Source organism: Corvus brachyrhynchos, unplaced genomic scaffold, assembly GCF_000691975.1.
Source record: "Corvus brachyrhynchos isolate BGI_N302 unplaced genomic scaffold, ASM69197v1 scaffold69, whole genome shotgun sequence".
NCBI lineage: Eukaryota > Metazoa > Chordata > Aves > Passeriformes > Corvidae > Corvus > Corvus brachyrhynchos.
This window is the reverse complement of record NW_008240228.1, coordinates 3,117,241-3,142,914: the sequence shown is the minus strand read 5'-3', so window position 1 is coordinate 3,142,914 and position 25,674 is coordinate 3,117,241. Positions and strand designations below refer to the sequence as shown.

At 41.0% G+C, this 25,674-nt stretch overlaps 1 protein-coding gene across 2 annotated transcripts in view; it reads left to right on the top strand.

The window, feature by feature from the left end:
- The window catches only part of PLCB1 (phospholipase C beta 1), a 243,390-nt gene that overhangs the window by 89,659 nt on the left and 128,057 nt on the right, over nucleotides 1-25,674 (top strand). For both annotated transcript variants that reach the window (XM_017745250.1, XM_017745251.1), the window contains exons 2-4: nucleotides 16,836-16,976; nucleotides 22,904-22,983; nucleotides 25,492-25,545. In XM_017745250.1, coding sequence (XP_017600739.1) covers nucleotides 16,896-16,976; nucleotides 22,904-22,983; nucleotides 25,492-25,545 — 215 coding nt within the window. In that variant the 5' untranslated portion in view covers nucleotides 16,836-16,895. The remainder of the gene's footprint in view (nucleotides 1-16,835; nucleotides 16,977-22,903; nucleotides 22,984-25,491; nucleotides 25,546-25,674) is intronic.

The window sequence follows — 25,674 nt, the reverse complement described above, 5'->3', positions numbered from 1 at the left end:
TGACCCCTTCTTTATCCCATGTAATGGCTGTACACAAAACTCATCTTTTGATGCATTTCTGTTTTGCAGAGCTGAACAAACACTGCATTATTTTATCAAAAACAATTACAAGCCTGTTAACAGCAAATAAAACCCAAGCTATTACACCCGAACAGTTAGGACAAAGGAAAACTGGAGCATATGTAGGCTGATTAAATGGTGTATATTTAATTTTCCTTTCAACCAAAGAAAATGAAGGATGTCAGCTGCTGAAATTCACAGAAGACAGAATACAGTGAGAGCCACATGGGCTGAAACAATGATCCAGGGAAATCAACTATGTGGGGGCTCTTAAAAGAAATTTGAAGGAAAAAGAACTGAAATACAGCAGAGTAGGGATCTCTTGGGGGAAAGAAAAAAGAAAATGAGAAAACACATCACCCTGAAAGCTTTAAATTACTGATGTTACATCCATGGTACCGTAGATGATGGTGTTATCTAAGATCTACCACTTTCTCTCATAAGGTTAATTTCAGAATTGATATCTTTTGGCAAATGAGGAATTTCTATGGCAAGAAGTAGTGATACAGAAAGAATAATGGAACGAAAAGGTCCAGAGAGATTGAGAAAGACTTTCAGGTAAACAACTGGCAGCCACTGTAAAAAAATTACTCTTGAGAAATGTCCTAATTGGAAAAACTGTCTCAGGTGTGTGAGACTTCTTCTCCATCCCCTTTTCTGCTGCTTTCTTCCCAGACACCGGGGGGTTAACAGAAAACACTTCTTTATCTCTTAGGAAAGACTTCTTTTTTTGTGTTATTTTGGGAAAATATGGAGAGACTTCTTGCTACTTTAAAGTCTGAATACGTAGAAAAAGGCTTGGAAAGGGAAAAGCAAGTGACATTGTCTACATTGTCTTATGAATATCAAAGCCACTTACTTGTTTTTTCTATTGCCTGAAGAATAATCAGTTTTTTAAAGTATTTTGTGCCTCAGCAATAGAATTCTTCAAAGATTTTAAGGGCTTATTTTCAGCTCCTTTTGAATCAGAGCTCTTACAAAAATCTATACCCTTCTCTAAATAGCATTTCTTTCTTCATAAGCCCGTGTTAAAATGTCACACCTTTCCAAAAGAAATATGTCAGAAACAGGTGCATTAAAGCAGGAAAAAAATCCACTTCTTCTTTTTTTTTGTGAAAGTCTGTAGTGTAAGGAGTAAAAGTAATTGAAGTCCTTGTAAAAGCCCAAACAAACCCAAAGTGGAGTTTCTGGGCACGTTCCTGGTGAACCTACAGTGCACTGATTTTACCAGGGCTGCTCAGGTGCCTCAGGTCATTGTCTGCCCCAGTGTTTTGCTCCCACCATGGATGGGAGTTAGGCCAGAAATTTCGGGGTAAACTGCAACCCATCCCACTCATGTCTTGGCTCATTTCCCTCTTCTGCAGAGCTCCCACTAAAGATCACCAGAGGAATCAGCTCCATGGAAGCACGAGGAGGAAGGGGCATCACTTTGCTTCTTGGTGGCTTGATTTAGTATTGCCAGATTAATTACTGCAGTGTCCACGGGCAGCCTTTGCCCCAAGGATATTTCATTAAAGCAGCCCACACCTATTTAGCTCCTCCCGTATTCAGTGAGCATCTGCTTTTCTTTGTTGTCTTGTGGATGTGGGACTTTTCATGCTACAGTCGATGGGATTATTCACAAAAGGAGGCATTAACATCGTGTTCCCGGTGGCACAGCTTCTGAAAGAGCAGCAGCAGAGCTTATCCCAAATGCTCTTTTACTCCCAAAGTCCTGAGCACAGCCCTTTCTGTCTTACATTCAGCATCTCCTAAGTCTTTTTGCATAGTGCTTCCATTAATGGCACTAATTCAGTGTTTGGAAGCTTTTTAAAACAATCTTCATTGTAGAAAAGTCTGTCCTATTTTGCTTTTCTTTTTTCCCTTTTTTTGGTATGTAGCCATAGGGGTTTTTTTTAAGGGAAAAGAGAACTTGCCTGACACCTGATCTAATAAAATATGCTCTGGTCAGGTATTTGCTCTGCTGCTGCTGACACTTGGTCTGAGGGGAAACAACATGTTGAGCTGCTCTGAGCTTTAAAAAAATAGGATCTTGTTTTTCAGTATTTGTTTTTGTACTTCATTGGGCAGGATCTTGCAGGGGGCCTCAAGAGAGGCAGCAGCAAGCTCATGTTGTTGTGTCCATGGAAGTGTTTCTTCCTTTCCTCGTTTTTTAAGGTGTGAGATTTAGGCTTTCTGCTCATCACAAAGTTAGCTGAGATCCGTTCCTAGCTCCTGCAGGACTTCCTTCTGGAGCAGCTCACTCATCCCGAAGGCAGAGCTTGTACTGAGTCCACTAAAAAGCAAATAAATTTGTTGTGCTCTGTGCTTTCCTTATCCATCTAATTAATTCCTTTCACTGGAGCACAAACGTGCAGTTACACTTCCAGGTTTCTGAAGGAAGGTGCAGGATCTCCCTCCATGTGTGGCACAGTCCCCAAGAGGGACTGATCTGAGCCAAACCTCCTGAACCCAACAGGGTGTCCAGGGAATGGAGGTCATTCAGATATTACCATATAACACTAAATAACAGGGAGAACCCTCTCGAAATTCCATGCCTTGTGGGTTGTGTGAGTGTTCCTCTCACAGTCTTAGACCAACAGCTGAGAACCGGGCCATGATTTTCTTTGACTTGTAATATATAATGGAGGATAATGTAGGTGGATTTATTATCCCAAACATCAGAAAGGCAGAGAGAGATCCAAAGAACAAAGCCTAAAGAAATGGAAACAGCAGTTAGAAGAGGCACTGGCAGGAAGATGGAGGAGGGTATTATTAGATACTAGATTTGTCAAGAAGAGTGGAGCTTTGCCTTGGAAGGTGTCAAACAAAGCCAGACTGTGGATGGCACTTTCCGGCTTTATGAAGATCACAGCACCCCTGACAGAAGATGTGGATATCATCAGATGTTTTCTACACGTGGAAGAAGCAAGAAAAACTTCAAATGGCAGGAGAAAAGATCAGGCACTGAGGCAAGAACTCACCCAGTACATGGAAATATTATTTTATTGAGGGCGAGCATAGAAAAGCTGTATCAGAGTAGGGTATAACCCCTCTGATGGTGCTAAACACATTAAGGTGTGTTTGATAAAGATCCCAGAAAACTGATTTGAGAGCAGTAAATTTATTTGTGTCAATTGTCCTTTCTATCAACTTTCTATATTTTTTAAAATTTTCCCCATTATAATTTCTCCATTCCTTTGTATTAACACTGAAAATCCCAGCAGTAGTAGCTTGGGGGTCTTTTGGTTGTTGGTTTGGTTTGTGGGTCTTTTGTGGGTTGTTTGTTTGTTTGTAGGGTATTTTTTGTTTTGTCTAGTCTGGTCTTTAAATTTGATTTTTAAATCCATTTGAATCATGAGTGCAATTCTGGTTGTGGACAAGCTCCTGTAGTATCTCATTAGAGCTGCAGTTCAAGGTCTTGTAGGTCACATTTCTGGGTAGATAATATCCACTGCAGCCTGAAAGTTTCTGTCTCCATAGTGAATTTCCTACCATTCAGGAGAATCACGCCTATTCAGTAGCCTGGTTTAAAAAACTGATTAGAAACTTGATAAGCCAGAAATAAATTTCTGCTGGGAATTCTGCCCAGAGGGCTGCTCAAGCACACTTCCATTCACCGTTTGTTTTATTGGCACAGGTGGTTTTTCCAGGGGAAGGTGTAAGGCTGTACTTTTATTCCTGCCCAAATTGTACATTTCCCTATGTTACATTTATCCCTCTTTCAAAACATACTGTTGTTCCCTTCCTCCAGGAGCTTAGTTATGAGCTGGGATGAAAACCAGAATCAAAACAGACATGCAAAAAATTTACTGAGAATTGATTCCCTGTTGTCAGTCGTGCTTGCACAGCCACAGAAAGGGGCAAATGCCACAAGCACCACCACCATGTACAAAGAGTAAAACCAGATGGTGGTGCCAATATAAATTATGTTATAGAAATATAAAAAATTGTATTTGTTATTATATATATATATATATATATATAATTTAAGAAATGTGCTGTATTCTCAAAGGATTACAGATTGCTAGACAGGATTTTTTTCAAATAAGCCCACTGAGCAAATAAAAGAAATCCTAACCTACTGAAGTGTCTAAATTATATGGAAAAGAGGAAAAAAAGGTCCACAAATGACTTTGACCCTGTGTTGCTCACGCTCTGTAGTCTCAGGTAGGTGCCAGTGTATGCCACGTGGCCTTGTCTTGCTGCTATTTTGGGGAATCATTAATTTAAGCATTCAGGCTGACTCCAGGCTCTATTGATCTCCCTATTTATAGCACCAATCCATTACACACAAGGTTTTTATCTGGAGGGGACTCACACTGGTTTGCAGGGGTTGGGGGTCACTGTCAGTCCAGGCAGCTTTGCTGGGAGGGTCCCATTTCACAGGCTTGGGAGATTTCTTCAAAGCACTGTTGGGATTCAGCTTTCTGTAATAAAAACAGTTGAATACAGCAGGGAATTACAGAAAGCCTCTATAGACATTTCGTAGCTACAAAAAATATATATATGTATAATAAGCCATTCCTTGCTTGCTGTGAAACAACAGGATAATATTGAATATCCCACTGCAAAGGATAGAAAGGCAGTGCAGCACCTTAGCTCTGAGGATCCATTTCTTCACAGTAATAAGGCTGCACCAGAGCAGCCCAAATGTGCAATTCAGTGCTGCAGTGATTGGAGGCCCTGACCTGGGGCAAGCAGCTGCCATCATTTAACACCAGCTCCTTGGCTTTGTATCCACTCCGTGGTCAGCCACACACATCTCCACAGAGCTGAAACTGGCATCTTCATAACTCTTCAAAGGCTGCTGAAATGTTCAGCAGACCTAAGGCACATTGCTGCTCCCAACAGAGGAAGGCAGGCATCACTTGTGGATTGGCTTGGGAGACATTATACATTGAAATCTAGAGGGAAAAATTATACAGCAACACCTCAGTGACAGTGCTGGTAGGAGAGGCTGCTCTGGAGGGGGCCGGAATTACAAAAACCCCAAAGTATAAATATGGGTGTAGATGGCATGACAGAACCCCTGCAGCTGCTTGGTGGGGGATGGCCAAACTGCACCCTCTGCTCCCAAACTCCTCCCAGACTCCTTGCACAAGTGGCCAGTGGGAAGCTCTGCCATGCCGCCAGAATTATTACCCAGGGGTATTTGATGCTTTTAAATTCCAGGAGGTATAAACGTGTAAAGGGAATCGTGCCATTTTCTGTTGCAAGATCTCCTCCTGCTGTAAGCCAGGATGGGGGGATGGTTCTGGTGGCTTTTCAAAGCAGCATCTCAGCAACACAAGCAGGCAAGGAACGGAAAGTCTTAAGTCTGCTCATGTGAATGCAACGAGGTTTTGTGCTTCATCACTTCAGAGTTTATTCAGATGTCTAAGTATGAAGCATACATTTATTCTTCCTTCTAAAAATCATTCAAAGGCAAAAAACCCGACTTCTGCTGTGTTAACACTCTCAGTGAGGCAAGAGCACTTTATCAGAATATATGAAAAATGAAATTCAGTAGAATTTAGAGAAGAGAGAAAAACTCCGTTTACAGAGGGAGGAAATGAAGAAACTGAAATTCAGGATTTTTCACCTCTCTTATCACTAGAGATGTCCAGGTTTTGTCTCCTTATTTCCCATTAAAGGATAGCGGGGAGGGGAAAAGAACTCAGGAACTGCAAGGTATTAATGCATCTTTATGTGAACTGTGTATTTAAAACCCAGTGTCAAATGATGTTGTTTTGGGACAGTGACATTTAGAATATTCTCATATTTGCAGAGTATCCCTTTCCAAACTGCGTCCATTATAACTATTTGTATTCCCAAGGATATATTGGAAAGGATCCAGTTGGAGGAAGTGTACCCTCAGTGCCATAATCTTATGTGCACAAAATATTTGTAATTCCCTTTTCAAAAAACACTGAACTTTGTAACCTTTCAGAAATATTTTGGTCAAACCATGGAGTTCATAGTTTTGCTAAGTCAAGTGCTCCACTGGGGATCTTTGGGAAGTGCAGCAAAGAGGGGGAGCACAAAGTGTGGCCTGGAGTTTGTGCTGGACGTTTCCAGCCTCCTCTACTCTTTTCTGGTCTCCTTTCTCCTGCCAAACCTGTTTACTCAACATCCCCCAGCTAAATTTTGATTTTTATAATTAACTATCTGCTTGGGTAGTTTACACACATCAAAGTGTGGTTTATTTTCCATTGCCTTTAACGCTGTTTTATCCTTCAAGCTGGAAAACTTCTTATCTAGATGAAACAGCCTTAAATGGCTGGATTTAGTTCATTAAATTCTTGGATAACTGGGAGTCTGTCTGGCACTTAGCAAGTGAGATTTGGAAGAGAAGTGCTGATCTACTTTCTGAATGTAAGAAATTGGATTCTTTGTAAGATGTCATGGTTTGTATAAGGTACTTCAAAAACAATTAATGACTGTTAAACTTCCTCTGCCACTTTTTGCCCTTTCTCAACTCCTGTAAGCCCAGGTGAACCTCTTTGAATTGAGGAGAGTTGTTAAGTTTGTGCATTAGTGCAGAATTCCCGTTATCTCTTGATTTCAGTGCATCACCTGGTGTCGGTGCTTAGTCAAGTATCCTGTGAGGTTTTGGAGTGAAAAATATCCTTTGACTCCTTGCACTTTCCCAGAGTTTAATTATTTCTGCTGTGGAAAAGAGCCATCCATGGATATCAGGGATGCAGAAGTGTTCACTGAGAAATGTCTGCTGTTTAAAGAGCAACACCTGCTGTCCCTGTTGCTTTCCCTATGAGCCACGAGGAAAGCTGATAGAAATGGAGAAGTTTGAAAGACCAAGTTTGCTGTAGTTGTCTGAGTGTTCTGTATCTGCAGATGTATAGGCAGAAACATGTATTTATGAGTGAATTTTGGTTCTAGAACACATGTGGATAATTCAGATGCCCAAAGCTGCTCACTGAAAAGTTTGCATCTGGATTTTTTGGGACCATTTCCATCACTTTCTGCTTGAACTGATTTTTCCTCTCCTGTGTCTCGGTATTCTCACATTGTTTGGCTGCTCACAAGTATGTGACACTCAGGATTTTCATCAGCAAGTTGATGTGTTGTGTTCTTCGAGCCTGATTTAAAATTGATCCAGCCGCCCTTTTTATATTCCCTTCACCAGTTAGTTCTCAAAACAGTGGAGTACAAAACCAAGGGCTTAAAATAATGTCCATGGCATCCCTTGAAGAATTCCTCTCTGCAGCTGCTTGCCGAAGACATCAGTGTTTGCATGTCCTTTTCCTAGCAGTGACTGAATGTGTTTCCTCTTCTTTCACAGGTGGTGAAATTGATCTGTCGTTAAACCACCCAAATCCAGTTTCTGCATTTATTCACTGTTGTCTCTCTCTCCTCAGCCAGAAAAACATATTTGTGGTTCTTACTCATACTCCTTGTAGATTTTACTACTTTTGTTTTCAGTAGTCATGTTGTCTTCTAAACCAGGAACCTATTTCTGGTCATTTTTTTCTGTTAGATACTTATTTTAAAAGTTAAAACGTACTTAGAGAAAATCGTCCTCTCTGGAGTAAGTTGAAGCTGACCAAGTTTTAAAACAGAATTTTGGTTTTTTTATTCTATGTTACTATTTCTCTATTAACTTCACCATCCGAGGCAGTGATATCTGCCATATGATTTTGCCATGTGGTTTTTAGCTGATTTTATGGATTGTCAGAGTCAAGTCCCTTGGCTTTGTGGTATCCTGGCTCTGATTCCCATCAAGCTGCGTTGTCACCAGGAACCAGGACAACTCCATCAAGATCTGCAGGAAATAAGTTCATCTATGCTGGCTAATTTGGCACCAGTTTGTAGATGTCAAGTGTCTGCATGTATTTCTGCTTCTGAATTGTATGTACTAAGGAGCAGTGAAAGTTTTGTGACATGTGACAGTGCAGGACAACTCGTCATTAGCCATCAATAATTAATTAGATGTGCCATTAAGAGCCTGTTCTGAGCTCACGGTCTGATTTGCAGGAGCTGAGTAGCTGCTACAGCCCAAGAAGGAAACAATTTCAACTCTTGTTGCATCATCATTGAAATGGTTTATTTTTCTTTCCTATGCTGCAAATGAGTTTCCTAGAATTAAATACTTAAAGGTAATGGGAACAGTGAGTGTTTACAATAATTAAAATCAGGTAAATTGAAACCTTTAGCATTAAGCATCCCACGTGACTTTGTAGTTGAAAAAAATGACACCAAAATGCGTCTCTCAGACAGGTAAGAGAGAACAAAATACTGCTGGCATGGCATGCAGGCTTTTCTCTTGTTATATCTTTGGTTTTTTTCTCTGCTGATGAGTGTGTCTGAAATGTTGCAATAATAAGCAGCTCGTTAGTCAGATGTTTTCAATTCTGGCTTTCCGTGTTTCATCTGTTCTGTTTGTGTGGGGTGGGTAGTTGGTGCATTCAGCATTTCAGGCCGTCTGGATGTACACATTTCCACCAGCTAAAAAAAATAGTGCATTAAAATGCAAGTGATTGTACTGCAGCCCTTGTGGAGCACTCCAGAGCAGCGTGGTGGGATTCCCACTATACTTCTCATTCAGCTTGTTTCAAGCATCTCAGATTTTTACAAATGCCAGATAAATGAGGAGCTGATTGTACCTCAACCTCTGAAATAACCCTATTAAAATAACTCTACACAGCAATTCCGAATTGGAAGAACAATGCATGTGAGATTTATAGATAAGTGAAAATTAAGCTGCTGTTCCAGCTATTCCTGCCCTTAGGTGCTGTGCAAGTTGCTGTAGAAATCATTTAATTTAAAGACTTTTTATAGGTTTTTCAATAGCCTCGTACAGACCAAAGAAAATGAGTTCATAAAAGTCACATGAAAATGAGACAAGTTTCTTTTCGCTGCACTCTGTTCATCTCTTCCTTTAAAATTAAATTGAAGAAAATCTCATGGAATTTTGAGGAAGGAAAAGCAGAGAAAGGAAGTGTGTGTATTTAAAGGTCATCTTTAAAATAATGAGCCATCTGTAGCTGATAAAAATTGGTAAAAAATGTTCATGAGTTAGCAAACACCTAGAGGAAGGTTCTGAACGGTTGTAGCTGCTTCGTATTCGTCACCTTTTTAGAGTTGTCATAGAAATTAAGATTTACACTGTGACATGTAAAGTTTTTTCATGTTAATCACTACCACAGCCAAAAGCACTGAAAAACACCACATTTGGTCTGATTTTACTTAGATGGTTTATACTGTCACTTGTTTTTTGTTAGAACACACAGTCTTGCAGACAATTTAAAACTCAGGTACCATGAACCTAGAAAAAAACATCTTGAGAAATACGAACACTAAGATGGAAAACTAAAAAAATATCCAGGCTGAATATTTGCTTAATGTTCTGTCATGAGAGCATGAGAGACCCAGGGAAGCTGGATTTGGATCACTTGAACTGTGAGAAAGGTCAGAAAAAGAGGAATGAGGTGGTCCTGGTTTTGTCCCTGGCTTTTCCTCAGCACATACACTTCATTCTCTTTGTATTTCAGAGAAAATCCTGGTTTCACTGTATATGGCATAGATATCATTTGGGTATCTCTCTCCCTTTTCACCCAGAAATCGATCTGATTATGTACTGTAAGTAGTATCTTCACCAGAAGTGGCACTGAATATCCATCAGGGAATTTATAGTTCTGGCTCCAGTAAACTTTTGCAGCACATCTGGTACAGAAATTGTGGTGTCATTGAAAATTGCAGGTTGAAAGAGAGCTGTCAGCCTGGCTGCCCAGCACATCAGCTGCTGCCTCCAGCTTGGTGTGCTCTGTGAGCTTCCAAAGGATGTGTTCTGTCCTCCTGGTGTGGTGGCTGACAGAGGACTTGATTTTTTTGGGGGGGGATGTCCCTAAGTATTATAAAAATACTGATTACTCACATTTTATGTTTTTAAATAATCCATGTCTTGCAGTGTGGGTATTGTAGAAAGCATGAATTCATCCTGCATTTTCAGAGCTCGCAGTTGGAATTATATTTGGAAATGCCTATTGACATAGTCCTCTCTTTTCCAAAGTTCATTTGTACAGGCAGAGATTTGCTCCCTGTTATTCCTTTGCCAAAGAAAAATATGTGTTAAGCTGGCACATACTCTCTCTTCCTCAAAAGTTGTACATCACAGAAAAAGAAGTATCTTTACTCTTCCTCATAACCTGATCCTGGTAAACTTGAGGTATTGATGCTCTTACTTCAAGCATGGAATTGGATGAAGCTATTTTAGGGCAAACAACCGTTGTTCTGGACTAGGTGTTTCATGGAGAAGGTTAATCAGCATTGGCTGTTTGAGGTGTGAGTTAGGGTCTCCTGTCCTCCCTGGCAATATCTGTGGGAAGAACAGATATTTCAGTTTCATCTGAGGTATCTGGGGTTGCTGCATGTACCAGATCTGCAGGAGTCAGTGGATGCCTTGGATCTCCTTCCCTAGGGACTGACTAAAGCATTTCTGACTCCTTTTACCTCATACTGTGTTATATGTCAGAAATATTCCACTGTACTAACTGAGCAGATGGCCAAATTGAGACCGGTTCAGATGATTGAGAGCATTTTTTAAAGAAAATTCCTCTTGTTTTGTGCACACTGACTTGCTTTGCACAGAAATGGTGCCTGGATGACTTGGGTGTTTAAACAAGATCCTGGCTCTATTTCTGTGCATAGGTAGCTATGGTGATATCATGACAAATTTGGAATCCATTCTGAAACCTTAGAAAGGAGAAGACATTTATTTGCAAATATTTTGGTTATGTATTGATCTGATACTCTTTTGTGAGATGTGGGAAGACATTATTTGCAATAAAACCATACTGCAGCGTTTATTAGGCGAAATATATTTCTGGTTTAATGACAACAATTTTGGTAAGGATAACTCGATATTAGTAAATCCATTTAACTATCAAGCTTCCTGTGTATTCTGTGTAATGAAAGAGAGTTTGGAGAACACTGTTTGGAATATCTTTGATGTAGTAATTGGAGTGTATTCATTTCACGTGACTGTCATTAAGACAGACAAAATCTTGTCACTGAGTTTTGTCGATGTAGTTCCCATGGATGGATATTCTCCTTAATCAGTGAGAGGGATTGCTGAAAGATAAACTTGAGAGTTTTGTATTTGTTCTCAACAAAGGAGGGAGAGAAGAAAGATTTCTTTGAAGGATGAGTCTGTCATTGCACTTGATGGGAAGTTCTTAGTGATGTGTGACACAAAGGGTGTTGGAACCAGCTGTGAAATCTTCGTGGGGATTGTTAGCAGTGAATTTCAGCCAGTTAAAGAAGGACATTTTGTTTCTGAGGGTCAGGCTTGTGCAGACACAAAGATGAGAAGCAACTCGTAGGTATCATCATGGACCTAAGAACTGTTGCAGACCAGAGCTGCGTGCTTCAGGTACCACAGGTAGTACAAAATCATTTCGAGAGCCTTAGAAAGCAATTCCTACCTTTAGTAGTTGTTCTGTGCTAGGCAGCTTGCACTGAGGAGTTTGGTTGGGTCAGTGCAGCAGAGCTGGGGCTTGGGAACTCAGCTGGAATCCTTAGCTAGCCACAGGGGTAAGTGGTTTGATTTTAGGAGTCACTCAGTGTTTCCTATTTTACTGCCCCTAGACCAGCAACTTACCTGGTGCTAAAAGTGTGAAGAGCTGGTATTTTGAAATCTGGGTCACATCTATGAGAGATCCATGCTATCTATATATATGCATGTATTTACATTTTTGTTGATAAACACTGTGATAAAGAATTCTTGAAGACAAGACGTTATTCTATTTGTAGAAAATCTGTGGGAGTTCAATGGAGTCACAATATAAAGTCCTAATTTAGCAAGGTTCTTTGTTTAATTTAAGCCTCAACCTCAAGTGTTTCCTGGAAAACTCTTTGCATATGTAGCTATCTAATTATGCTTCTTTCCTCCTCTATATTCCCTCTTCTGGGATGCATAAAGAGCTAGAAAAGTATAAATGCATTCTTGAATGCTTGGAAATCTCACTTTGATGAGCAGGAAACTAAGATGAAAGTCTGTGCCATTTTTGCTTCAAATCTCTCCTGAAGTTATCAGACATAAATACAATGATTTAGGATCATGATAGTTACAGGTATTCATACAGGCTTTGATAGTAACAGTCTGGAGAATTCTGAAGTACCCTTATGGCTCTGTAAAATAGTTTTGAGAATATTTTGCATTGTAAATTAAATGTCTTCACCAGAAATTTCCGATATTTAGTTGCACACCTGTTCCAGCAACCCAAGTTGTTCCGATTCTCTTGATAATCATCTGGTTTGGCCATCACGTTTTCTTTAACTATCAAACCCCGAGGAAAATCTTAATCTTTAGCATTGCACAGATTCCTTTCCTTTTTAAAGGGATCAGAAGCTGCTCTCTGAGATGGTGCTGCTGCTTTGAGAAGCATCAGTAAGAAAAGGGGCCTGACCTGCTGCTCCCTGGTGTGATGAAATCAGTGTTGAGTGCCACAGAACCTCATGGCAGCCTTTTATAACTGTGGATGAAAAAACCAGAACATTTCCACAGACAGATGGTGTGTTGCAGGTTTTCAGAAAAGAAGAAAGTTTAAAGAGCTGGTGATACTAATAAAAGATGTTACGGTATTTGCTGAGCTGTGCAGAGCACACACTAATTGGGATTTCAGGGTTAAGACTTACATTTTAATAACACCAGTCACAGTGAAAGCAGAGATTGTAATGTGGCTGAGGTGCCTCTCTAAGTTTATGTTATTCTTAAGATTGGCAGCGAAAGAGAAATACAGCGGGAGAAAGTTTTGGAAGTCTGATTGAAATCTGTTTTTGTCCATCTGTCTACAGGACCCTGGTTTCTAACAAAAAGGCATTATTTTGCATTTGTTTGTGAAAATTGTAGGAATTCCATAAGCTTTTATTTATTTCAATTTTTTTAATGTTTCTAGTGAGTTTTTTTACTATTCTCTATTTCCCACTGATTTAAGGTATATTTTCTTGGATAAGCCAAATAGGGAAGGTTTTTTTTCCCAAATGAGCAGGTAGTCCTCTAGCCAAACTCTAACCTCAATTTAACATGACTAATTTGATTTTTGATAGATTTTAAAGCTCTTTGTGCTGCCAACACCATCCTTATCACCACCTCCATATTTGCCTGCTCACAAATTCCATCTCCCTCCAGGAATTTAAGCATTGTCCCAATCAAAACACTGATTTTCCTGACCTGATCCTGGGGCAGTCTTCAGGCACCTCCAGTGCATGAGCTGAAGCTCCTACTGGACTCCAGTGGAAGGGGAAAACCAAGCTGACCCCTGGGCCTTTTGACTGGAAGAAGCAAAGGGATGGCTCCTTTGTCAGGAAACATGAAAGACTTAAAATGTTGAGCTACAAAGGGAACTTTGATGAGTTATGTGGGTATTGCCAACAGCTGCTGTTTATTGGCCATCCCATGGGCATGTTCCCAAACTTCAGTAGCTCAGGTGTTCCAGAAATTGCTGTGATCAATATTAAATAGGTGTAATTCTTCTGAGTGTCCATCAAAGAGCTCAATATGTTGCTAATAAGGCCCCAGTGTAGCAAAGAGCTTATCCCAAGCCACAGCTCGAAACAGCAGCAGGCTTTTAGGTGTCATTTCCTAAAATGGAATTATCCAAATCAAAATAATCCATTTTACTTAAAAGAAGCTAAATTTGGTCTTGCTGCTTGGTTTGGCTTTTTTTCCCGTGTGCTTTCCTGCCATCTCCACAGGAAAACCTGCTGACATTTTAAAAAGAGCTTTGATTCATAGAGCACTGATAGTCTTCAAGATGTTGATAAAAGGATATTTTGCTCATCTCCTTAGGAGTGTTTGCAGCAAAGGGTGGTAACAAGGGAGCAGAGCTGTTCATGAGGAATGTGGGAGCTGGCAGTGGGCTTTGGTGTATGAGAACTTCAGATCTAAGGACTAATTATGACCTAGATCATCAGCTAAGGGCGAGGTTGTCACTGACAAGTGCATCTGTCACCTCTCAAGGGAAAAGACACCCAAGGCAGGGGTCAAAGAGGGTGTGAATCATGTTAACATCAACATTATTCTCCTGCACTGAACTTAAAAATATAAAATCTAAAAAATATATTTGAAACCAGCTATAAAAATACGTATTTTGAGTCTGTGGAGCACATAGGTTGCACTGAGACAGCCCAGGACATGTGGTGTATTCCCTTTATTAACAGCTGCTGGATGGTGGCTGGATAATGCACTGCAGTAATGGACTGTGTGCTTCGAACTTTGCTAGACAAGTCTTAAACAGAAAGAGAAATTCAATGTTTGTCATTCAAACACAGCAACCCAAAGAGGATGGTCTGCCTGATTGCTTGCCTGTAAAACCTGGTGAAAAAAGTCTTTGGTTTGTAAAATCAAATTCATACTCACATTGCTTGATTTGCCACTTACTTTGCGCTTCTACAAACCTTACCGAGCCAGAGCTAGATAATTTCTCTTTTGATGAATTTGCTTGGAAAAGGCATCTCATTTCAAATATGTTTCTTTTTTTATTCTGTGGTGCGTGGCTAATGCGTATCTTAGTCTAACTGGGGTGTGATTCATCACTGAGACATCCCTTGGCCGACTGTAAATACAAAAGTAAAAGGTTATCTTCTCTCTTCTTTTGTTGCTACGATTGCAGTTCATCATCCGGAGTGAAACTGTGAGCAGGAGGTTGAGCCAAGGAGAGGGAGAGAGGAATGACAATGATGTGAAAGGGAGTGAAGGCAGATAGACAGTCCTGTTCTGTCTGAGCCCAGAAAGAATGATGCTGTTCCCAGACAGGCCCTTGAGCAGAGGCATTTATCTGTCTGATTTGGGGGTTGAAACGGTAGAGGGTAAAAAGGAGATGGATTCTCATCTCCCGGAGACATAAAACAAAGCTTTGTAACATCCAGCCTGTAAATAAAAGAGAAAGTAACCCATCTAGTAATACACCATGACTGACTTAGCAACTGCAGGGCATTTCTTTAGCTCTTCTCCTAGATCTAAATGATACCATTTCTTTGTCTTTCTCCTTTGAATCCTCATCTCTGAAACATAACTACTATTTTTGTATCCCTCTCTTGTTTTTCTCTCCTGTGAAAGCCTGTGATTAACTTGTTTACCCACGAAAGCATCTTTGTCTCAGAGCACAATGATATTCCATTTACAGAGCCCTTAAATAGGATTATTCTGTCTGTTTTCCTGCAACATTTGCCATCATACCAAGTGTTAAAAGAGACTCACATTTATGATAGACAGCCTTGTACTTTCTTTCCAGTTTCTATCTCATGCTCCAAAAATGCTTTCCTAAACTTGGTGAAGTGTTTGATGAACACACATACAGCTCCATTGCCTCCAGGAAGATATGATACCAGTCAGGTGATGCCCTTTAGATTGATGTCCTGTTGGTACAGGATTTCCTGCAAGATCCCTGAAAATTGGCCCTTTTTGTCATCTTAATCTTGTTATATTAAATTTAATTGGTATCAATTCGTGGAAATTCAGACACTTATTCAAAAAGTTATTAAATATTAAGAATACCACAAACACTGAACATATACAGGCAGTGGGGGGAGAAGGTTCATGGGAGAGTGAAATGTAAACTGCAGTAGATTTTTGTGTCAGTTTTGAAATAATTTGATCTCTACACAGAATCTGTCATCCCCCAGAGATTCTGTTTGCTGGCCATTTTTTAGTTTTTGCAGGAGACTGAAAAGTCTTACCTTCTAGGAAACCTGAGCTTTCACATTATACGGGCCCTTCTCAAAGGACTGAACCCAGTCATGCAGGGCAGCTTTTCATCTGTCTTTATAAACTTCACCTCGAGGCCAAGGACCAAACAGTTTTCTTAGTTTAAAACACAATGAGTGCATTTCTGGGAAATGGTGCAGTCTAATAGAACCGAGGAGAGTCACCGAATAACCTGAGGGTTTTACTCACAGCTTAGGTTGCCAATGAAGCTGAGGTTCAGGCTGTTAATAGCTGATAAAAATCATTGAATGTACCTTTCCTTCACAGAAGTGTTAGTCATTCTTCTCTCGAGGCTGGAACAAGGTGCCCATGGGAGGGGCTGAGTCAGCATCCCTGGAGGGGTTTAAGAGAGGTGTAGATGTGGCATTTGGGGACATGGGTTAGTGGTGGACTTGGTAGTGCTGGGGGAACAGTTGGATTCGATGCTCTTAAAGGTCTTTTCCAACCTAAATGATTCTGTGATTCTGTATTAGATATAAACTGGGGGGAAAAGGCTAAAAGCTAAATCTAAATGGAATCTAGCTAATAATTTAAATAATACATGACCTTTTGAACATGAAGAAGAAAGAGGAGGGCAATGCTAAAATTCCATTATTCATTTCATAGTGTTTAAGAAAGTTAATTCCAGAAGTCATCTTTATTCCTTAGGAAAAACTGAGTTCTCATTTTCAGTTTTATTTAAAATTCATTAAAATCACAGGGAATCTCTCTGTTGAGGCCAGTAGCCTTTGGACAGATTGTGTTGTTCTGACAAGCAACACAGTTTGTGTTTGCTTAACTTCTGAGGCAAAATAACTGAAAATAGGAATGTGCAGCCATCAGCTGGACAGCTCTGAGTCTGTACAGCACCAATATAGAGCTCAAAGGCTTTGAAGGATTTACAGCAGTGATTTCCTTTTTATTCTGGGTTAATAACTGTAAATATTTTAATGAGCCATTAACTGGATCAGAACCTAGTGCCGTCATGTTGAAAATGTTCAAAATAACACAAGTTTTCAAAATGGAAGTATTTGCAATTTTTGCACCTCTTTTAGTGTAATACATTTGCAAAAGGTTTTTAATTATTTCGTCGTTATTTCACCTGCAGGATCCGAAGCTGCGCGAGCTGCTGGATGCTGGGAACGCAGGAGGTCGGCTGGAAAATCGGATGATAACTGTTGTGTATGGCCCAGACCTGGTCAATATATCCTACTTGAACCTGGTGGCATTCCAAGATGATATAGCAAAGGTAACACATCTTCATCTGTCATATCAAATTCGGGTTTGGGAAGTATTGTTTCGAGATACGGATAAATGAGATGAAAGTGGGAATTGCTGTGAAGTGAACTGCAGTTCTCTTCTGGAGCTGTACCACTCAGTTCCAGAGAAGAAATGTGCAGTCTTTTTGTGTTTTGGTTTTTTTTCAAGGAGTTTATTCAGCAAGATTTATGCCCCTGGTAAGTGTGCTCATGTTCAGAATGTTGTTTGTGAAGCCCAAATAATCACTGTGAAAATAGTGGTGCACACAAATTTTAACTTGGGTACGAGATGTTACCCTGTGGCTCCCCAAACACACATCAATATATTTCAGTAGTAGCATCCCATTTTGCCTGCTGAGAGCCCTTGATAAGACTTGCGGAGTCAATCATTGCCTTAGGAAAGTACTTTTTCCATGCTGGTCCATCAGGTCCCTCTTTCCAACTCACAACATAAAACAGTGGTGCATGCCACTACAACGGAGATTAGTACACATTTTGGGCTTGGGTTTTTTCCTTCTACTTCCAATTTCTCTAGAATTCAGTACTGTTTAATGAAGTGGGAGCTCTTTGCTTTATCTGTTTCAAACAGACATTCCAAAGCTTCTCCTCTTTCTACTTCCACTCATATGGGTATGCTCTGATCCCAGCCTCCAGACATCCATGCACAGAACACTTTCCTACGGGCATTTTTACATCCTGGAGTTCACTAGCTTGTGCTAAAAAGAGATTCTCTGCAGCCTGCTGTAATTTAACAACAGCAAGGAGTTATTTTGTCACCTCACAGGCAACAAGGATTGTTAGACCAGGTGCAAAAAGGTCATAGGATGAAAGCCTTCAGCTAGGAGGGGACATTTTTGCTTGCCAAATTTCTGTTTCTGCTAATCTTCTTTAGCCAATTGGACAGCTTGGCACAAACATGATTTCCAATTTTTTTTGACATGGAAGAATAGAAACAAAAAGAGTTTGTGGTGGTCCATGAACAGCTGAGAAGGAAGTGCTGTCCTCAGACTTGAAAGTGCACAGCTGTACTCCACAGGGGTGGTGAGAAACCTTAACACTGCAGAAATGAAAGTGATTGAAATAACTCTTCAGGAAAAAAAGGAGCTATGTTTATGGTGGAAAATGAAAAGGTATGCTAAAGCTTTACCAGCAGAAATTGTTGTCCCTTATCAAGGAGCAGGGAAAATCACCCAAATCAGAAGCTTATGTCCTTCTTTTTCACTTTCCTGTCTTGCCAGCGGTCAGTGAGCCATAATCTATTTGCTAAAACAGCACAGAAATGGGTATTTTAGGGCTATTTTCTGTTTGATAATGGAACCTTAAAATACAGTGGATAAAATCATAAAAGCTTGGCTGCTCTAAATCTTGAGTAAGTCCTACCATCCGAGTAACAAAAAATCTGAGTCTTCCTTTTTATTTGTAAAAGCAATAGAGCAAATAAATTAATATTTGATCAGTTGGGCACTATGGCCTGGGGATGCAGTTTTTAAGGCATTGCAGATTAACTGTGCTTGCTTTGAGGTCACATTAAGTGTCCTGATTGTTTGAATGAAAACAGTTTTGATCACTGTTGAACACATCTAAAAATTCCTCCCTTTTTAACCTGTTTTCCAACTTCATATGACCCAGAACACAGAATCTGGTCTTTATTGGTCTTTATATTGAAGTTGTAATAAATAAGCACATCAGGCACAAATCATCTCTTCAGGGAGCTCTGAGGAGGAATGTCAGTACAAGACGTTTTCAATGCCACACTTGCAAATTTTGACCCTTCTGATGTTCTAGGGAAATCAAGTGCCAATGGAAATCTCCCCCACCTTTCCTTCTCAGTGCATGAATATTTTTTGGTTAGCCTTTCATTTGTGATACCTTATTCAAGTTGTGTGGCAAATGTTGACCAGACCTCCCTTAAGGAGAAAGGCAAAGTAAACTGTAATGGTCTTAATGAGGCAGTTAAAATTACTCAGTTATAGGGTTTTCTCCCTTTGCAGAGGGCTGCCTTTTCTGCTACAAACTCTGCTTGTCACATCCCCTGGCCAAGTTATGGGGAAATTAGGAAAATGCAGGTCTTGGGTTATTCAGCTTGCCTCAGATGTGCTCAATAGAAATGTCAGTGTGCTGGTTTCTGTTCATTCCTCCGGGAGAAGCTAACTGGTGTTTAAAGCACATCAGTGGTGAGCTGAAGGGCACCAGGTTTGTTCAAGGGATGCAGCTTGAAATCCATCAGGCACTGGTCTGAAGGGCAGGCAGGAAGGTGTGTCCTGATGGGGAAGAGAAGCAGCACTGAGAGAGCGCTCGCTCATTGTCATTTGAGAATGCCTGTCTGGGGTAGGATTTATTTGTGAGCATCCACAGAGTGCTAGAGAAGCAGCAAAGGTTTATTCTCAAACCCTACTCTGAGCAAATGCTCTTTTTCTCTGTCTCCATTCCCAGCATTAAGAAGTTTAACCTATCAACCTCTGTCTGCTCTAGAGTAGTTCATTCTCTTCCCAAATCCAGTAGCTTCAAAAATGAACATCTTGTTTTTCCCATCTCTTTCCTCTCACTCTCTTTCATGCTTCTCGTGCCAGCTCTCTTCTTTCTGCACTGCCAATCCTGGCCATACAGGCCCCTGTCCAGAGCCCAAGGAAATCTGTTTCTCCTCGGTTTGATGAGCTTTGGGTAAAAGGCATCACTAAGAGCTGATGAATTCCTCCATAAGTAAAATGATGTCATCAAGGATGATTCACAAGTCACGCTATACTATTCTTTCCAGCATACATCTTTATTTTTCTAGCTTCCCCACTGTATGTAAGAGCTTGATCAGTAGAATAAAATGCTAAAGCAAGCCACATAAATTCACATCCATTTGATACGGGGTTTTTAAAATAAAATTCTGAAAGTTTAGAGTTTCAGCAGCTTGCTTTGTTAACCTCCCACCAAAAAGAAATGTGCGAGGAACATTGCCTTCACACATAGTCAGTCCTGATTTGAAGGAAGTGTTTTCAAGACTGTGCCGCCTTTTCTTATAAAAAAGGTCTCATCTCTTCTGTTGCACTGAGTGTTTTATGGAATCCTTATGCATGCAGTGGAAGAGGGATTACTTCACTGAGCAGCACATTTCCAAATGAGCTGCTGCTCATGTGCTACCTGCCGAAGCACAGAACAGCTGAATTATTCGTTAGCAAAATTCACAGGAATGATAGAAGATGAACTGGCATGACAGGACGGAACCAAGAGGGGATCAAGTTCAGGAAGCTCTTATCATGATGGATGTGACTTGCTCGGAGTTGAAGATCAGAAGGCTGGGTCCTTCCGCTCCCGGATGGGATCAGTGCCGGGTTTGTTGGCACTGCTGCAGCCCTGTTCCAAAATGCCACATTTATATTTTCCCATTGTGTCACATCTGCACAGAGGCTGCAGCGTCGTGGTGATCCGGAGGCTGCTGTGACCTTCCCACAGTTGGCTGTTTTCTCTCCACACAGAGCAGCTTTCCATCCCTTGGAGTGCTCTCTGCCAGCGCTGTCTGCTGGAATCGCTGGTAAAGAGTTGGAGTGTGGGCTCTGCTCTCTGCCATGCAGCAAACCCAAGGAAATGGAGCCGTTTGGTAGCTGAAGCAGCAAGGCACATCTTGACTCTCAGCTTGGTGAGAGCCCATCAAAGTCAGTCCCAAGCATCTCTCTTTTTTCAGCTCTGTCCTCAAGGCTGTTGTTCCCCCTCCTGCCAAGGGTTCAGATCAGCGGCTGGAAAGATGATGTGATCCTTGGCAGATCTTCTGATCTTGGCTTTTTGGCTGTGGCTCTGGGGTGGCTGGACCCTAAAATGGGAGAGACAGTGAGCAAGTGTTGCTCGTGACCTGGTTAGAAATGGCTCAGCCTGCAGGTAGCCCTCGGAATATTTGGCAAGAGCGATGGGATTGCCTTGGAGATCCAGGAAAGGAACAAAATGGAACAAATGGCAAGACTGCTTATATAAATAATGTGTGTGACAGGCACATAATAAGCGAGTTCCCCTTACATTCCTGTCAACAAGCATTCGGACAAAGAAAAGGAAGAGCTGGGCCTGTGGGGTACTCTTGAAGCGCCCTGCCTCTGTTTTATACAAAATATTTCAGCTTCAAGCCCAGCAGAAGCAGCGAGATGAAAACAGTCTTTCAAGATCTGTTAAAAGCCAGCGTATTTTCAATTTCTAAATAATATTTTGTGTTGCTGTTAATCTCTGCAGCCGTTAGTGTCACAGGGAGAAGTTTGAGCAGCTATTATTAGTGCCTAAACAAAGCAGTGTTTACAAGATGAGCCTATTTTGAGCCTGGAAAAATGAGTTGCCAAGAAGAAAAACAGATGCTGCACTTAATACGCTCTCTGTTCCAAGAGTCACAGCAAAGCAGTTGTGCTGCTAACAAACCGGACTCCTCCTCCTCTGCCTTCTCACACTCCTGATTTATCAAACTAGACCTAAGAAGGAAAAACAATTAAAGAAGAAAAATGGCAGTGGTCTTGAGAAGGTGGAGGGGAGGACTATCTCAGCAGCACTGATTTGCCTCCAGAACAAGTCTCTGTTCGAGGGAAGAAGGCTTCTCTTCCAGAAACACCAGCCACAGGAGAGGTGTTATGTCAGCTGCTTAGGGATGAGGTGGTGGAAGGGATGGACTTCAGGATCCGAGAGCTGAAGGATATCAAAGGCCACTAAAACACTGGGCATACAGGCAGCCTTATCTATTCCTCCTTGGGAGCAGTGGTGCGAGACCAGTTTCAGGAACAAGGTCTGATAACGTCAGGGAAAAAACCTTCGCACATAAAAACGATGGAAAAACCCCCCAGCTTCTGAACCTCTCTCAAATCAATCTCCTGGTCATGTGGAAACATGAGGCTTTTTAGATAAAACAAGCTAATAAGCTCCAGAGAGACACAGGAACGTTTGTTTCATTGGAAGTCAGTGCTATTTCCCATCCCTATCCATTTTTGTCAGAATGAAATCTTCCTTCTTTTTTTTTTTTTTTTTTTTTTTTTTCCTCAGGAAAAAGAAAAGCCAAGGAGAAGGGAATACTTCCCAAAGAGTGTAGCAGTGGGAATCTTGGATTTGGACTGTTATGAAAGGAAACATAATTTTAGTTTGGAACAAAACTCAGAAAGCTTTGTCAACTAAAACAAAAAAATCACATTGTTTGCAAAGGCACTGCTTGTTTTCTTCCCTTTCTTTTAATGGGGTGAAACGAAGCCAAGCCAAAACTGCAGTTGTGATTAAAAAGATTTGCAATTAAAGATTGTGAATAAGCACCGACTCAGAAAGGAAAAATGCACTGAAGTTGTCAATGAAAAGCTGCAGGAGAGACTCTGGGAGTCTAAACTTTGCATTATAATCATGGATCAGCCATGCTGGGACCCCAGGAAAGGTGCAAGGGAAGGAATTGAGCAATGTGAAGCAACCTGGTCTAGGGGAAGGAGCCCCTGCCTGTGGCAGGGGGTTGGAACTGGATCCTCATGGGCATCCCTTCCAACCCAAACCATTCCATGATTCTATGGCATTTCTTCCCTACGTTGGGAAGAGGGAAAAAAATTTAGTGAGGGATAGGACCACAGTGTAAGGATGTACAATCAGGGGGAAAGAGCTCTTTGGAGCTGCATGTTCCTTGCACACCAGAGTAATTGAAATGTATTCCTGTATATTTCTGCTGGTTGGGAGTTCTTTTAAGCTTTTTTCTTATGTTGGCTGGTAAGATCTTGTATAGAGTCAGTACTTTAATTTGTAACAGCCTTCATTTTTTTTGCAGCATGAAAGAATCAGGTCTCACAAATGAGGAGGGAAGCTGTAATTGGAAAAATCAAGTTTAGGTTTTAATTAGGCCCTTTTCTTTGAAAGCATAATTAAAAAAAATATTTTGCATTGTGTCAGTAAATATCTAAACGGAGCCTCATTTATTCACTTTTTCTCTTCATAGGAATGGTCAGATGAAGTGTTCAGTTTGGCAACAAATTTGTTGGCACAGAACATGTCAAGGGACGCGTTTCTGGAAAAAGCGTAAGTGGCCCTCGCATGTCACGCTGTGGGTGTTGCTCTTCTCTCTGCGTCATTTTCCTCCTTGCTTCTTACTCACCTTGTCATCTATTGTTTCTGCTCTGGTGACTTGTCACTTCTGTAAACACAGGTCCTTGTTCTTACGGTTTTAAAAAGCCTGTTATCTAGAAGTCATCTAAACAAAAATCCTTTTTAGGGTTCTCCTTGCAAACTTAAATCATTGCAAAGAAACCCAGAATTAAATTCTCCCTGCCCCTTGTATAGTGGTAGCTTCAGCTGTGGGTTGCAGATCTCCATTTAAAAAGAAAGAATATTCTGGACTGACTTGCTTCTGGTTTGTTTTCCTTTTTGGATTTTACTGATAACAAAAAAAAAAGAAATGCCAGAAGTCCCTTTTCCTCATTCCGGTCTTTCTGATTTCCATGTGATCCAGAGAGAGAGAGGCTGGGATTCCATTCCTCTGGATTGCTTGGCAGAGTGGGCAGATTCTGAGTTGCTCTCTATGAGGTAGAAAAGCTGTTTGTCAGAATGTTTGGGGTGAAATACACACCTAAAAGGGAAGAGAGCTAAACTTGAGGTTAGCAATTCTCAACTGATGAGAAGTGTGTGGGCTGAGGCAGTTTTGTATAAATGACAGCTTTGAGAGCAGCGTGGCAAAGCCTGCCGGAAAGTGCTGGTGTTGAACTGGGTACTCGCTGGCCTTTCGGGGTTCTAAAAGAGGGGATGCACCTTCCCCAGCCTAGGAGTTAGCTGCTTAAAGTCACCTTAGTGTGTCCCCCTAACACTTTTCCCTGCTCACAGGCAGGGGCTCAGTCCAGCTAAATACTAAACTTAGGTTCCTAAAAGTTCCTTCCATCCAAAAAGCAAGTTAACGCCCCCTTTTCCTGGGCTTTGTGAGGGTATGAATGGCTAATTTCATTAGCTGCACCATAGTTGGTCAGAGTGTTCCGAAGTGCTTAACTTTAATCCCACAGAATCATAGGTGCCTGTTCTGGGGAGGAGGGATGTGCACGTGTGGGTGTGTGTTTCCTTCTCACAGCGTTTGTCCTGGAGCAGCTGGAGTCCACAGAAATTCTTGAGGCAGCTCTGAACAGTGGATGTGGCTGGAACTACAGCTTTGTGTCTGATAATGGTTTATTGGGACAGCAGGGATGTATTAGGCAAACAAAATCCCAGATGGATTGGAACATTTAACATTTCCTAATGGCTCTGCATGTTGGCAGTGGGCGATGCGCTCACCTGAGCAGGTGACTTCCTTCAGCTCCATAGGTTGGAGATGGGTTTTAACAGTGATTTGGTTCTACAATTTCCTTGCCCCTCAAATCCGCAGGTGGCCGCAGGACTCTGCTGACAGGTCTGTGGTGGGGAGGGTTGGGGCTGTACCTAATGGGCCTTTTCCTGCCCAGATCGGAGCAGAAATGTGTCATCACACAGTACAGTAGAGCCAGTTTTGTTTGGAGCTATTCTTTGGCAGTTTTTCAAGCCATATTAATTAAAGATGAAGTCACTGGACACACTGTGTAGATTCAGTCGCAGGCAAGCATTTGTCTTTTTCAGCTAATTAATAAATCACTTGGAAACTGTAACATTTCCCAGCTCCCCTGCACAGATGCAGTCACTTAAGAAATCTATGACTTTGAAGATGAAATTATTTCCCCTTATATGTAGTGTACTAAGCAAAGGGTTGCTTGGAGTCCTTGTCAGAACCCTTTTGTTGAAATAGAAAAACAAATTGCATTAGAGCAGAGTGAAGGGTTTTTTCTTTATGACATTCAGTTCCTTGGAGCATTGGAAGTACAATAATAAACAGCTTGAGAAGCTTTTCCCCATCTTCTGTTATTTCTAACTTCCTTGGCTGTAGAGGAAAACACTCAATGTGACCAAAATATAGTTAAAATTTTTAAAAAACAGAAGGCAAAATAAAAGAAACTTAAAAAAAATTTCTTTTTTTTTTTTTTTTTTTAAGTAACTGCTGTGACTTTTTTGTTTTAATCTGCCTCAGTGCTGGGAGATGTGTTCGGTGACACAGTAGCATGAAAGACTTCAGTTTCCAGAAGATGAATGTGAGGAGTCAAGGATTTGGGGAAATGTTCCTATCCCAGTTATTCTAGTATTAGCATGCACTTTGTCTTTGAAGTGGTTGCTAATGGCATTTTCTGCTGGGAAGAAAAGGAAAGTTTATTAGAACCATGCAGCTTCTTCTTCTTTTGGCAGACCAGTGGGTGAAGTGAAAAAGCTGAGTTTTTTAACAAAAAACCAAAAAATCCTCTTAAATATTTAAGTGTTGCCACATTTTTTACCAGATGATGTTACTGCAAAACTCATTTACAGTTACCTCAGGACAGACAGTTGAAGGTTTTTACTCAGCAATGATATCCCAACAGATTTTCATACTGAGAGAAGGAGCTGAGTGGAACTTGCACATGATCAGAGCACTAGCCCTGAGCTAGAAAGGTGGAGAGGTACTTCAAAATGCTGTAAAAATAAAGCAGGATGCTTTTCTCTCCACAGCTACACAAAACTCAAGCTGCAGGTGACTCCAGAGGGGCGCATTCCTCTGAAGAAGTAAGTGCTGGTCCCTTCCTTACCACGTGCTCTCTGCTGACTTTGGGGTGTGAATATATGCTTGGGATGAGCATGGGGCCCCTGTGCCTAGAAGAATAATTTTACCATCTGTTTATAGCATGTATTGCA